Source organism: Stegodyphus dumicola, chromosome X2, assembly GCF_044657685.1.
Source record: "Stegodyphus dumicola isolate Sdum_Otavi_A_Nest chromosome X2, ASM4465768v1".
Classification (NCBI taxonomy): domain Eukaryota; kingdom Metazoa; phylum Arthropoda; class Arachnida; order Araneae; family Eresidae; genus Stegodyphus; species Stegodyphus dumicola.
In genome coordinates this window covers 38,914,402-38,928,867 of record NC_140781.1, presented here as the reverse complement: position 1 = coordinate 38,928,867, position 14,466 = coordinate 38,914,402, and the positions used below count along the sequence as shown (strand labels likewise).

The 14,466-nt window shown below is 33.3% G+C and overlaps 1 protein-coding gene across 5 annotated transcripts in view; it reads right to left on the bottom strand.

The window, feature by feature from the left end:
• The window catches only part of tim (timeless), a 163,480-nt gene that overhangs the window by 82,685 nt on the left and 66,329 nt on the right, over positions 1-14,466 (bottom strand). For all 5 annotated transcript variants that reach the window (XR_004757809.2, XM_035356774.2, XM_085809428.1 and 2 more), the window contains 2 exons: positions 11,660-11,843; positions 1,275-1,438 (listed from right to left, as the gene is read on the bottom strand). Coding sequence is in view for 4 of the 5 variants with exons in the window: in XM_035356774.2 (XP_035212665.1) it covers positions 1,275-1,438; positions 11,660-11,843 (348 nt within the window). In the remaining variant the exon portion in view is untranslated. The remainder of the gene's footprint in view (positions 1-1,274; positions 1,439-11,659; positions 11,844-14,466) is intronic.

Sequence of the window (14,466 nt, the reverse complement as noted above, 5' to 3'; positions counted from 1 at the left end):
ATAGACACAGAGGAAAATTAAATTTTGTTTTTTTGCTGATAATTAAGAGTTATGGGATAATAAAGAATTTTAGAACTGAACTTTAACTGCGATGAAAGAGGGAAAAAGCTGATAAAACCGATACAATACAATATTTTCAGGAACAAAGATAAAAACAATAAAAATTTAATAAAAGATCAATAAAATGTACTGAACTGAATAAATTAAATACCATATAAATGCCATACAAGACAACTGACACAGGGAAACTGAAGAATTTATACATCTTATTTAAGGAGATAAAAACTAGCTAGACAATTTCAGATCACTCTGGTTTCCATACTGTTGTCTGTGGCTCTTGAATACATTTTTGAAATCTAGAATAATAATATTTTGTTCTTATATGATATCTAGCTGATTTTGAACACCCCCAATGAAATAAATTAAGTACACAATAATAATTCTATAAAAAGTACTAACCATTAAATATTTCTTTCTTTAAAGGCATTCAAGGTAAGGCATTCAATGTCTATCAGCCTAAGAAAAGGGATGCCTTGATGGAGTATTTTTAAGGATAGCTGGCTTGTATTGATGTTTATCACTATTTTTTGTAGCATAATATGCCATTATCTATGTTTTTATATAATTAACACATTTATTTTATCTTTTGTGAATATTCTTAACACAGCTGAAATATGAAGACAGTTAATAGTTTAATTATGTTCTGAACTGAAAATAAGTTATGACTTAATAGAGAATTTTTAAAAAATTACAAATTTTTGTAACAATACAGTTGCAAATGTCCTAACATTATCCAGCAGCTACATATTTCTATTTTCCTTTCAGTTTCTGAGGTATTAAAAATTAGTGGTTCTCGAGTAGAAATTACAACATATGTGTATTTGCCTGTATTCAGTGAAAATGCGCAAATGACACACATTAATATTTAACGTTGATGCAAATTATATGATGAGAATAATAAACCTAAATTTCATCTAGTTTCCAAACCTGTTTTAATTCTGCAAAATTCTATTTCTTCAAAACCAATTTATCTACTTACATACTAATAGGAATTGTTGAACTTATACAGTTTTTAAATTTTAAATAATCAAAACTGTGAAGAAACGCTTAAGTTATATAATTTACGTATACATAAAAATTAATACATTGAAAATTGCCAATGAAGAAAATAATTTATAATCTATACACGAAAAGTAAGGCAAAAGGCTTAATACCACCTAGTTTTCATAGAAGGAATTGTTAATTTTTCAAATAAAAACTATTCATAATATTACCAAATAAATTTGCTCTGAGTAGCCAGGAATTCAGAATGTATTTGTGTCAGGCCTTTCTCATAAGATGTAGTGTCTTCTGATAAATGCAAAAGATTTCGCATAAGATTCAAACAGTTTTTTAAATGATTGCAGTCCTCATCTTTTAAAGGTATCATATGTTTCTCCTGAAATAACAAAACATTCACTATCAATTGTGAATAATAGAAAAAAAATACTAGAATTAGCAATTTATTATAAAATAAAACTGAATGTTCATACAATTCCAGTTTCGGCATGAGTTATTTCTTAAACGCAATTACTTACCAGTATGGCTCATATATTTTTTAATTTTCATTCACAATAATTTGAAAAAAATAAACAAAGGTGAAAAGTAAACAAAGGTGAAATTACAAATAAGATTGCTTAGAACATTTTGAACGCTGTATGCAGAAAAAGAAACTCGAATCATTACTTCAAGCTAATTTTTTTCCGTCTCATATTCATAGATATAAAAAAAAACTTTAAGATTTTTTATACACTGCCCAAGGCCAAATGTGATCATATAACACTACAGGCTTTGAAAAGTACTTAAAACTGTATGCGTACTGAAATGCAAACAGGTGAGTTAAAGCTTTCAGACACTAAATTTACACTTTCAGGGGAAAGAGAGCTTTATCCAACAACTATTATATTACAAGTGAAAAGATTCAAGCAGAATGTTTCATAACGTTCAAGGACACTTTTCGAAAATTCGTTTGTTAAAACAAATGTTGTTTCATTTGTTAAAATATTATGCGACGCTTAAAACATCTTATTAATAAAATATATTAATCTTAAAGCTAAATAATCATTTAAAATGGGTAAGGTTTAAACAATTTATTGATAAACCGCGACCCCGATTTCGCGCCTTGAATTCCGATGCTTTAGTGGCAATTCTTCAATTCAATATAGCTTTTTTTATCATTTATTGTTTTAATAACATTACTGGATACAGAATAAATTAACTTACGGCAAATAGAAAGCAAAAACTCTCATGTAACGTTAAGAAAATCGCACTAAATTTCTGTTTCCATTAGTGCGACCCATATGCATTGCATATGTGGCTTTCCAATCAGCGAACGAACTCCGCTTGGAGTTGAACTAAAGACTGCAACTGAAGTTTTTTTAGTTGAAATACAGTCAAACCTTGCTTAACGAACACCTTCCATAACGAATGATTCGCAAAACAAGCGACACAAAATGTTAAAAAAAAAAAAAAAAAATAGTAGAAAGAGTGACGTGGAGACATCGTGATATCACATGCAGGATCGTGCTTTCACCTCAGCTAAGCGCTCGTTCAGGTAGCATCTTACTGTCGCTTGTGAAAGTTGTATTCAGACACATTATTGCGTATTTTTATAAGTATAAAATTTAAGTATGCTTACATGTTTGTCCTCAAAGATAATGCCACAAATTCATATCGGTAAAAAGCCAAAGCATTGAGAAGCGATAAAGAGGTGTATGTGTGTGGCTGACCTAGCACGCACATATAATCGGTCTAAATCAATGATTTGCACTATCATCAAAAATAAGGATAAGGTGAAGGAGATTGATGCTTCAGAGGGTGTCCACAAGAATTTGCATGCCCACGTAATCTCGATGCTGAAAAATTGCTTTTCATATGGAATCTTTCAGCATCGAGAAGCAAGTGCAAGGCAACACTACTAACGAAATCATAATTTGTAAGAAGGCGAAACTAATTTTTGCTGTCCTCGTTAAGAAGACCCCAGGATCATCAACAGACGAAGAAGTAGCATTCAAGGTAAGCCGTGGATGGTTCCAGACGTTTAAGAGAAGAACCGGCATCTACAACGCTTTAAGCCACGGAGAAGCAGCAAGCTCAGACATAAACACAGCTGAGAACTTCATCAGAGCATTAAAGAAGCTTATGAATTCTAAAGGTTATCTGCCTCAGCAGGTTTTTAATTGTGATGAGCCGTGTCTCTTCTGGAAAAATGCCGAAGCGAACTTATATAACAGCAGAAGAGAAGGATTTGGCGGGACAAGCCAATGAAAGCTCGTCTCATAATATTGTGTTGTTCAAATGCAAATTGCGATTTGGAAGTAGCAAATGTGATATGGCATTAATATTTTTTGAAGCAGGTAAAATGTTGATAACGTGTTTCAGAAAATAAATTTTAGAGATATTTTACGGATTCTATGTCATTAAATAACGCATTAAATTTGTATTTTTCTATTTTTAATTACATTTTTTTAGTTTGCACATATTTATATCTTTTATTTTGAATACATTTTTCTGGAAGTCTTATTCCTTCTTCCATCGAAACGCTGTTTTTAAATTCGTTTTTGTGCGGAAATGCACTAAAAGCTCAATAGCAAATTACAACGAATTTGTTCAGGTGATGACGCATATAAATGAGACAAAAAAAAAAAAAAAACTTAGTCTAAAAACTCATTTATTAAATCGTTCAATGTAAATAAAATCTGAATAAACTGAAAGTGCATGTCAGTAGCATGGAAGTAAAGCAAGAAGTGCTTCTAGAGTTTTGACTTCTAGAGTTCATTTGTAAAACTGTCTTTGCTTTATGTTCCAACTGGTGTATGCTATTGTCTAATAATTTGTTTATATTTTTATTTACCTATTTTAATTTTAGATTTAAGAATTTATTACTTTTTTAAAGAATTCTAACTTAACAGGAATTTAAAGCAGTTCCCTATACATACATGTAACATATAATAAAATACGATGGCTATGTTAAGAAATAATTGCTAACTTCAAAACTGACTGTACTAGATTTTATGTTGTCCCCCCTAAGATCATCTGTTCTCCCGAATTCGAGATCTTTTCAAATTACATAACACTGCTTGAAATGAAAACTAAAACCTAAAATTAAACAATCACAGCTTAGCTCACCTACCACGTATAAATACTGCTCCACGATCAATTACATCGCATCTTCTTCTTAACTTCTCCTGCCATCCAAAACCTCTGCTGCTATGCTTACTTATCCAAGATGACGACGTACTTTAAATCTCGTGTACATAAAAATTATCGTATTTAAATATGATTGGATAAATATCTTGTCTACCAAAATTATCTGATGTGAATTATCATAGAATAAAAATTATGTTTCGAAATGGCTACGACTAGAAGTTTCTGGTTTATGCATCCATATTCTAACGCAATTAAAATATCACATACATATTTATTTGAAATTTATTATTTATGAATTTCCAAAATTTTCGTCTTTGTGACATAGCAACCTTATTCCAAAAAAAGTCATTAAAAATTCATTAAAAAAAGCTGGCATTTACCTGTTCTTTTAGATTTTTTGAGTTAGATAATGAAATTTTTTACTTAAATCCCATTGGGAAGGTGATTAATGGATGGCTAATTCAAACGATCTAATGTAAAAATATAAAGTTAATGCTTCTCACAACTTCAATTTTACTCTCCACGTTTGGCTCAGTACTTCAAATTCTATTCTTGAATGGTTAAGCTTTTTCTGGCCATTCCTATCCTTTTATTGATTTTATGGGCCTCTTTCGTTTCATGAAGCTTGAAAGCCCTCTAGCTTGAAGAATTCCGACTTTAATTAACAATTTACTGTATTTTTCTAATTTCTATTTGCTGTCTAGCCAATTTTTACCATTTTTTGGAATAAGCCATTTTGAATTTCACCCCTTCCCAACTTTCTAGAAATTACGATGACGAAGACGCCCTCTTGAACAAATTAACCCCCCACACTATCTGAGTCAGGTTTTGCCAACTGTCTGTCACTTTTCATCGGCTGTAGCTTCATGACATTTCTTCCCCTTTTACGTCATTCCACCTCGATGGTGAGCTTCTTTCTTATCTTTTCTGGAGGCAAACGTCCATTTTTAACACATGGCTTTTCGCAGCAGAAGTCGCCGATCAAGGTCTGTTTTAAAAAATTCTTTTCTTTCCCGTTTTAATTTTTGGTCATAGCAAGACCGAAATTAATTCGCTTTTAGTTTTAATTTTAAAGTTTTTCCCTTCTTTTACAAAGTTTAAACTCTTTAAACTAGGTAAAAATCTTGTATTATTGACTAATAACAATTCGCTATTTATTTTATTTTGTACATTTGCCTAACCAGGCTAGTTTGTATAGCTTTTTCTTACACCATTAATGTGTTTCTCATTTACTTTTAACAAGCGGACGCGTCGAGGAATGAAACAGAGAAATTGAGACTAAAGTTTTTATCTAGGTTATTTTATCAGGCGTCGCACGTGTCATGCACTAGCATGAGATCCGACTCATCATATCCCACTAGGTTATTTTATCAGCTAAATAATCAAAATGTTTCGTGTACAATCTCGATTATTCTGTTTAGGCGAAAGGCGATATGGAATTAGATGGATTCGAAAACCATTGCATTTCCCCTGAAGAGTCCATAATGAGATTCGAATTATGGTAATTTACAATTTACCGCTTTTTGTATTTTTGCTTATGTCTTATATAACTTTTGTATTTCTGTTCAAATGTTTTACGATAGTTTTAACTTCAATCTATTATACTTCCAATTTGATTTGAGTTTTAAATTCGCTTTTTATTAGTAAGTATTCTAGTGATAATTTCATTTATCTTGTACTTACAATTTTAATTGCACTTTATTTTAACTTGTGTTAAAATTATTCACCGGAACCACAGTATCACTTCTGCCTCAAAGCAAAAGCATGAAGAATATTCTTTTTACCTTGTTTTTTAATTTTTGCAGCTCAATGCGCAAAATTCTTGACCACAAAGGTCTTTTTTAAGTTTGTTCGCCTTTCTTAAATTATGTATATATATAAATGTACACATATGAGCAATTACTTGAGGTATCTTTCATTTATCTCGTACAGAAGGAATATTTTAAATCATGGCATAAACACTTGTGAAAATTTATTATGCACAGATGATCCTTGTGTATGTGTGTATATATATATACATATATATATATATACATATATATATATATACTTATTTTAATAACTTTTTAAGTAAAAGGGCTATGAATTTCAAATTCATATATTAAAAATAATATTGTATGAGCTATGTACAAAATATAACTGCGTGCGGTGCGTTTCAAAGCAAACACAAAATTTCTAATAAAATATCAAGCTATGACATTAAAACAGTTTCATTTTGTATCAAAATTAGGGCATATTTTAAAAATATACAATTTAGTTTGGCAGTCAATCGTATATAACGGAGGGGACAGCAAATACCGTGCAGTTAATGCACTCACAGTGAAAACTGTGCGAGTCTTTCGTTATAATTGCTCTGTATTTTTAAAATTTCTAAACTCTATTTCTAAACTGCTGAAGTGATTTTTTTTTGTTTTACATTTATAGTATACTTTAGTTAATGACAAATATTTAAGTTTACTAGAACGACTAAATTTTTGAAATAAGTAAGCTTCTAAGCCATCACAGCGATTCAAAATATGCATTAAAAACTGAAAAATTTAAATATCTCAAGAATATCCCATTATGTTATCTGAATCCCGTGAATAAATACAGGGACATCTGGTAGCAGTAAATGCAAATAATCTCTGAACTATCGTAATGTCTTATTACGACATAGCAATAGTGACACGGATCCGCAGCAACAGTGACATATCCACAGCAATAGTGTGACCGGTCTCGTTCGTCTGCGAATCCGCTTGTTCGAACGATGGAACGAATAAGGACTGTGAGAATGGAAACAATACTTAACTGAATTTATAGCTTAGGTAAGGCACGAAAGAACATCATTTCATTCTGCTGTGAGAGCTTATTATTGCGCGCATCGTATTCGTAGGTTTTTCCTCTGTATGGCGCAAAATGAAGTTTTCTTCCTATTATTAGATATTTTCAAAGTGACACAGCATTTTCATAAAAACTTGCAGTAATAAAAACACTCCATGCAATCATGTCGACAGATATCATTCAGCAGTTTGCTATAAATTACAGCAGTAAATTTAGAGCAATGACATTTTGGCCAGATGAAAAACTTTTTCAGCGGGCCGCCCAGACGGGAAAGTGGTTAGTGACTCTGACTGCAACACCGAAGGACTCGGGTTCGAATCCTGGAGACGCATGGGTATAAACTATCCATCCCTTCATAGGAGGCAACGGTGGCCGCCTGTTAGGTTCTTCCAAAACGACCGCCACTCCCCGGCCCTAGTAGTGGCGAAAGCCTAAAATGGCTAGTGTCCGCAGTGCCGTTCCAAGGCCGTAAGCCGACTATAGATGCAAATTAAAATTAGCCACCCTTTTTTTACAGTAATATATGTTTGATGATCATTTCACCGCCCTTAAATTTGGCCGCCCACGTGCTGTGCACCATCTTGCCCTCCGCTAGGGTCGGCCCTGTCTGAAAATCTTCAGCGGTTCCTGAAAATCCAGGAAAATCGCGATGGTCAGCATAGCATAGAGGCTATTCGTGTCCAACCGACGACCAGTCGGAAAAATATCGAAAACTTTGCTGCCTTGGTTGGTTTGTGTTATACGGAAAAAAGTCTCGATTGGAACAAAAGCATTCTGCATTCTGTCGTAGATTGCAAAGGTTTCTCTTTCGTTAATTCCTGTTATGAGCGAGGCAAACGACGGTTGGCGACGCTATATCACGTGATATTGTAGACTAGAGTGTGCCTGTGAATAATTATGATTACATGGGTACTGCTACTGTGGATTATGGACTTTGATGGAAAATACAGTTCATCAACTCATGAAAGAAATAGAAGACTTGGAAAAGAAAATTTATAGTACTGGTGAACTCAAGGCCTAGATGAACGGATGCCACACGTGCGGATTAGGACACGGATTAATGTATTCCACTGATAGCCAAAGTAATACGGGACCAAATGAAACAATTAGAATTTCTAAGAGGTAAGTGCAAACTTATTTCTGTTCAATATTCTAGTAACCTGAGTGCTAAGCGTAAGCAAAATGTAAACTCTGACAGTTCTGATGATAATGTTGTTTGTGATACTGATCTTGTTAAACCAACTGGAACATTAAAAATTATTAAGAGAAATGTAAATTCTAATAATTCCGATAATTATATTGATAGTGATATTTATCTTGTTCAGCCGACTAGAATGGGTAAATTCTGACGATAATGCTGTTTATGATAATGATTTTGTTAGACCAACTAGAACGGCAAAAATTACTTAACGATTGTTAAGGATATTTCTAGTTATATTATTGTGAAAAATAGATTCAGTCCTTTGTACTTCTCTGCTAATGGTACACAAACTTCGGTTAATATTGTGAATGAACCAGGTTCTTCTTGTACAGCATCAGACAATGTCCCAGTCTTAATGGTTAAACCCGAGGAAAATGTACAATTTAATTACTATCTTAAAAAACTCTCTATGCAAACCACAGCAAAATTTTTGTGTGAAGTTGGGGGAGGGGAATTAAAACAAAATCTCCTTAACCCGCCAGATGATCATCGCATCCTTACCACACTTCTACGTTATGATGCAATAGAACATTATTAGTAAACGCTAGGAATCAACGCCCCATCAAAGTTGTAATAAGAGAATTGCCAAGAGATATAGATGAGAAGGCGATCTCTTGATATTCTTACAGACCAAGGCTTTAATATACATAAAGTAGTTCGAATGACTAGGAGCCGAATCGGACAACCTATGCCCTTGTACCAAATATACCTATCGCGTAATGTTGAAAAAAGACAAGAAATAACGCATTTATTCCTATTTAGTTTTCAAGTGGAAAAACATGTTAATAAAATCCTCATACCTTAATGCCATAATTGCCAAAGATGACACTACTCATCGGATAATTCTTTTCCTGGCCTCCCATTGCCTGAAATGCGCCAGAACACAAAACTATTCCTTGCCCGCATATAGGATGTATTGAAAATCCCCTATATGCCAACTTCAAAAATTCTCACCCGCCTTCATATAGAGTGTGTGAAAAGTTCCCCAGAAATAAAACTAATAATGTTCAAACCTAAAAAAAAAAATCGTACTCTGCAGTTCTTGCTGCATAAAGGAATTGCAGAGAATAATGTCCCTCAACCACTAAACAACCCCCGTGCTAAGCAGAACTTCAGGAAAATTAATTAATTCACATGCTAATCAATCTAAAATGAATGGCAAATACTCCTACGCCAATGCTACTTCTGGTTTTATGTAGCTGTTTAAAAGCGTTAAAAGAAATAGAAAAAATATTCGACTTTGGACAAATTTTTAAATTAACCTACCTAATACATAAGAACCTTGAACAACTCTAAAATGCGAACACGCAAGCTGAAAAACTGTACATATTATTTCTTATTTCTGAAGAATTATAGAGCTCTGATATAAATAAACTAATGTGAGTTATGATGACAATTTATTTTTCTATTCATTTTGTACGTATTGTACTTCTAAGTTTTAATTTCAACTCTTCTAAAATTCCCCTTCCCCATTTACATCTGGTATCCCTGCAAATTTTGTATGGATTGAAAACAGCCTTCTCCTTTCCCATACTAGCACACTAATATAAGTTCACCCTATAATCCGACCAATTACTCCTCCTAGCTCTGGCTTACAGATGATTTCAACATCATTACAGTGCAGTTACGTGTATTCATAGACGACGCTAACACAGCTCTATGCTCCGACCACCTTCATGATAGAAATGCAGTTTTGGGACTTTAAAATTCTTACAAATAAATTAACTTGCTACCATTTCACCCATATGTTACGTTTGAGCACCATATAATTTCTGATTCAATAATGCCAATATAACCATTCTGAACTTTTTATTGTTTTTGTTCAACATTATTGCCTCTCGTCCTTAGAAATGCTATACTAATATTCGGAAAATGCTTTTGCTGTTACTCTGGGATAAGGCCAGGCCCAGGTGCCCGATGGAATTGAATAAGTTTGTTCATACTGTTACTGATATACTGTTGATAGTTATCTCGTGATATGTTATTAAAGAACAGAAGCATGGAGGAAGATACAATGCCCACAGTAAGTTTCACAGAATGTAAACTTAGGGAAGGCCCAAAAATCAAATTTCAGGGATTGAGATTTGGAATGGTTTTTATTTCAATACTAAATTCTTCCTGATAAGTTTTTTTCCATTTATGGCTAGATTTTTCACGAAATATTTGTATTAAAAACAAACATTATTATCTTAAATAAAATGAAAAACTATACAAAATATTTCTCTTTTAATATCTCCTGTATTTAGTCTAAATTTAATTATCCAGGTCAATTCTTGGATTTTTTCCGTTACTGATCAAATAATTTTCCATAGAAAAATATATGCGCCAGGATACTTCTGACTCTATATTTTATTCTTATTTATGTGAGTTCATATGGAAATAATGGAATGAAGAAAACAGGCATTCCAGCCGATACTGCTGCCCATTAGCCCCCTTTAAATTAAAAGTGTTGCCATCTTACAATAGCGTTCTTGACTTAAAAGTAAAACACAGAATTAATTTTTAAAGTGTGTCATACTTATTACCTTTCTGGTTTTTGAAAAACTAATTAAATAACATATTTTTTACGTTTAGAAAATTCTTAACATTATCTTATCGTATAACGGAGAAGAGGACACTTATTTTATTCCTTTGCACTGTGTTTTACTATCATTAATCTACACAGTCATTTGGTATATTATTTCATTCAAATTTTATGATAAATAGTGAAATCTCTCATAGCAGCTACCTTCGACAGAGGACAACTAATAAGTAACAAATATTCCATAGGACACAAACGTGAATAATGTATGCTACCTAAGGCGATTGGGCAATGTACGAGTAAACTACGGAATAATGGAGAGACATCTTGGATGTTTCAATGAATTTAATTTATTTTATTACATTATTTATTAATATATACTTAATGATTTATTCAACATTAACGGTTCACTGTTTAATAAATTTTTATTTAAATTTTGGCGGTTCCTGGTGGCGTTCTTTATATTGGGTTCCAGCGATTTTCAGTTCCGAAATTATGTGTAACGTGTATACGAGCCAGTTTCCCTTAAAAAGTCCTCCACGAAGGCATCCCTCCCTTTATAAATAATCCAATCCAATCAATTCCGAAATTAAGTCTTCAAATATAGAGACACAGAATAAAAGTCTATTTACCAGAAAATTACTGTTCATTATTAATGTTTTACAAACAGTTTTCATATTCTCTTGAAGAGTATCACTGTTCTTAAAATTTTAGTAATTTCATGTTCGGCTATGATAGTGTAACGAAAATCATACATATATTCATCTATTATTTGGACTTTTATTTCCAACATAAAGACGGTCTTTATTGCAAGTATACTGAAAATTAAAATTTTGGTCCTTACAAAAATCATAACTACGAGATTATACATCGTATAATCTCAAATGATTATTTCGTTTGGGAAGCAAACGTAAAAGAGTAAAACTTACTGATTTAATCATGGATTCCCTTAACATACTGACAAGAGATAAAGTCGCAGCAGCATCTAGAAATGATTTCTTTATTGCCAAAGAAGATAACACAAGTTGCTTTTGTACATTCCGGATTCTTGGTGTTAGAATATCTTCTCTGGGTAAAAGACACTCTACTGGCAAACTCAGGTTCACAAGGACTCTGAAAGCATCAAAAAATTACCAGTTATGGCCTTGAAATGAAAATATATCATAAAAATTCCCCTCTTGCAAGTAAACACTAAACATATAATTAATAAAATTATCTAAATGCAAAAACATCACACACAAGTAGAAAAACAAAATTAAATGTTCCATGACCCACTACCGTAAACAGAAACCTAGACACAGTGTTAAATAAGTATTAATTACATGTTCATATCAAGAACTCCCAAACAAATGGTGCTTATTAAAGAATTTTACTCGAATTCAAATATGTCCCCAGATATATTTTTCCTTCCCCTCACGACGGACGTAACCGGTATTAAGTGATTTTTCCCGCTTATATCGCAAAATGTCCATTACTACTCAACAAAAATTAATACTGTCTGAAAAAATAATAAATACGGTTGCATATTTCTAACGTGATAATAATTTCTAGCATGATGAAAGAAGTCGAATCACGAATTTAAAGTTTCTAGTCAAACCGGAACATCTTAATGCTATTTTCATACTAAGGAGTTTATTCCTTAGTATGAAAATAGCATTAAGATGTTGATAGCATTAAGACATCTTAATGCTATTTTCATACTAAGGAATTTATTCCTTAGTATGAAAATAGCATTAAGATGTTCCGGTTTGACTAGAAACTTTCTTTTCTTAATGGTGGATTGGTTCTACAGTTGTTAGCAAACCTTAAACACCATGCAGTAGTTCTAATCAATTTGCTAAATGACGAATACCTTTTAATGAATTCGTTCTCAATGGAATTTTCACCTGTGACTGTTGAGTTCACTATAGCTCCCCTTCGAAGTTCAAGCTCTTCATTATCTTTGAAATCTCTTACTGATTCTGCAAGTTTGGGCCACGAATCGATGCTCTGTAATAGCCACTTAGATCCATGCCACCACATGTCACTATTTCGTAGTTCAGACAAAGTTATTCCTTTCGTGGAATTTGTCTTCGTTCCTCTGGTCAGCATATCAGCCGGATTTTCATCTCCAGGGCAATAATTTCAGGACTCAGGTGATGTTTTTTCTCGTATTTTCATTACTTGATGTTGGATGAATGGTTTCCATTTATTTAAATCGCCCTTTATCCAAAAGAAACGTCATAGAAGAGTCTGACCAAAAATATACATTCATCTGGAGCCTTTTCTCTAACTGTTCTTTCACATATGAGGCTAATCTTGCTCCGATGAGCGCCCCCATCAGCTCTAATCTTGGAAGGGACAGCTTCTTCAGCGGAGCTACTCTGATTTTGTAAATGACAAAACTACTTCCTATTTCACTGTCCATCGTGACGTATTGCAGGTATATCACAGCTTCAAAAAGGAAAAGACGAAGCTTTCGGCCAAATATTTCTTCTGAAGTAATGAAGTAAAGGGCACAAACTCATCTTCATTGAAAACATCAGTTGCAGAGAATGTAGGACCAGAAGGCACTTCATGGAACTTCCCAAAGAAAACAAAGGGGAGGAGGAAGAAGGAAAAAAATAACTTTTCGGTATAAGATGTGTCATTTGGATAATATCCAGTACACTATTACCGCCTTACAAGTACCAAAGTGGAATTCTACGGAACTTCTTGCTTCTTGGAAACGCTTTTCTTCTTTAATTTGTTTTTAGAACTCATGGAATATGTTATTCTTTCTTCGTGTGGCTGTAATTTTGGAGCTGTGATTTAAACAAGCAGATCAACTAAATACAATACTATACTTTTAAACTGTAAAATTGCGATTCGAAACATATATACTCTGTGCAAGATTAACAGAATTTGAAAAGTTATGTCTATTTTTACAAAAAGTATTGAACCAAGGGTATTAATTATGCTGCCAAAGAGCTATATAAATATTCAGAGTCTAATACATAAGCGTACTTATATACGCTTATGTATTTGATGTATACATAAGTGTCTGCGGAGCAGCAAAAGGATCATTATGGTGGTGGAGGTAAATGGATTGGACAGGCATAGTAAAACTTTCTCCTTCCTAAAATTCCATACTGAGATGAAATTCATACACAGACGACAAACCCAAACAGAATATGGGAGCTCCCACTGATCACCACAACAAAGACTTACGTCATTAAAGTCGGATAATCCGACGTAGATATCTGAAAAGTCGGATAACCAACGTGGATATCTGAACTCACACAAACAGGGATTCATTGATTGAGTGACTGGTCACGGTTGTTCTTTGAGTGTATCCGGATACTTTTTGCTGTCCTGAGTATTTCTGATTGTTAAGGTACCTGCGGGTACTTCAAAATGTCCTCCAACGATTTCTCGGATGATGAGCTTAGTGAGATTGATTCTGTATAATCATTTCAATCTACAAAATCGTTACCGCCGCAGCTCAGAAAGGATGATTCCCGTCAGAAACTTTCTTAAGATCTCGTGCTCAAGATTATGTTTCCTGACGTTACGGGGAAGGAAATTGTTGAACTGATAAAGGAGCATGGTGCTGATAATATGATGGAAGCCGCAAGGACACTGCAGGAGAACAGAAGAGCTCAGAAAATCGAGCCTCGTGCAAGCAACAAGCAGACGCTCCAGACGGAGATGCTAAATGTTACGAAAAATCCCAGAGGGAATAAAATTAATGATGGTAAATCTGAGACGGATACGG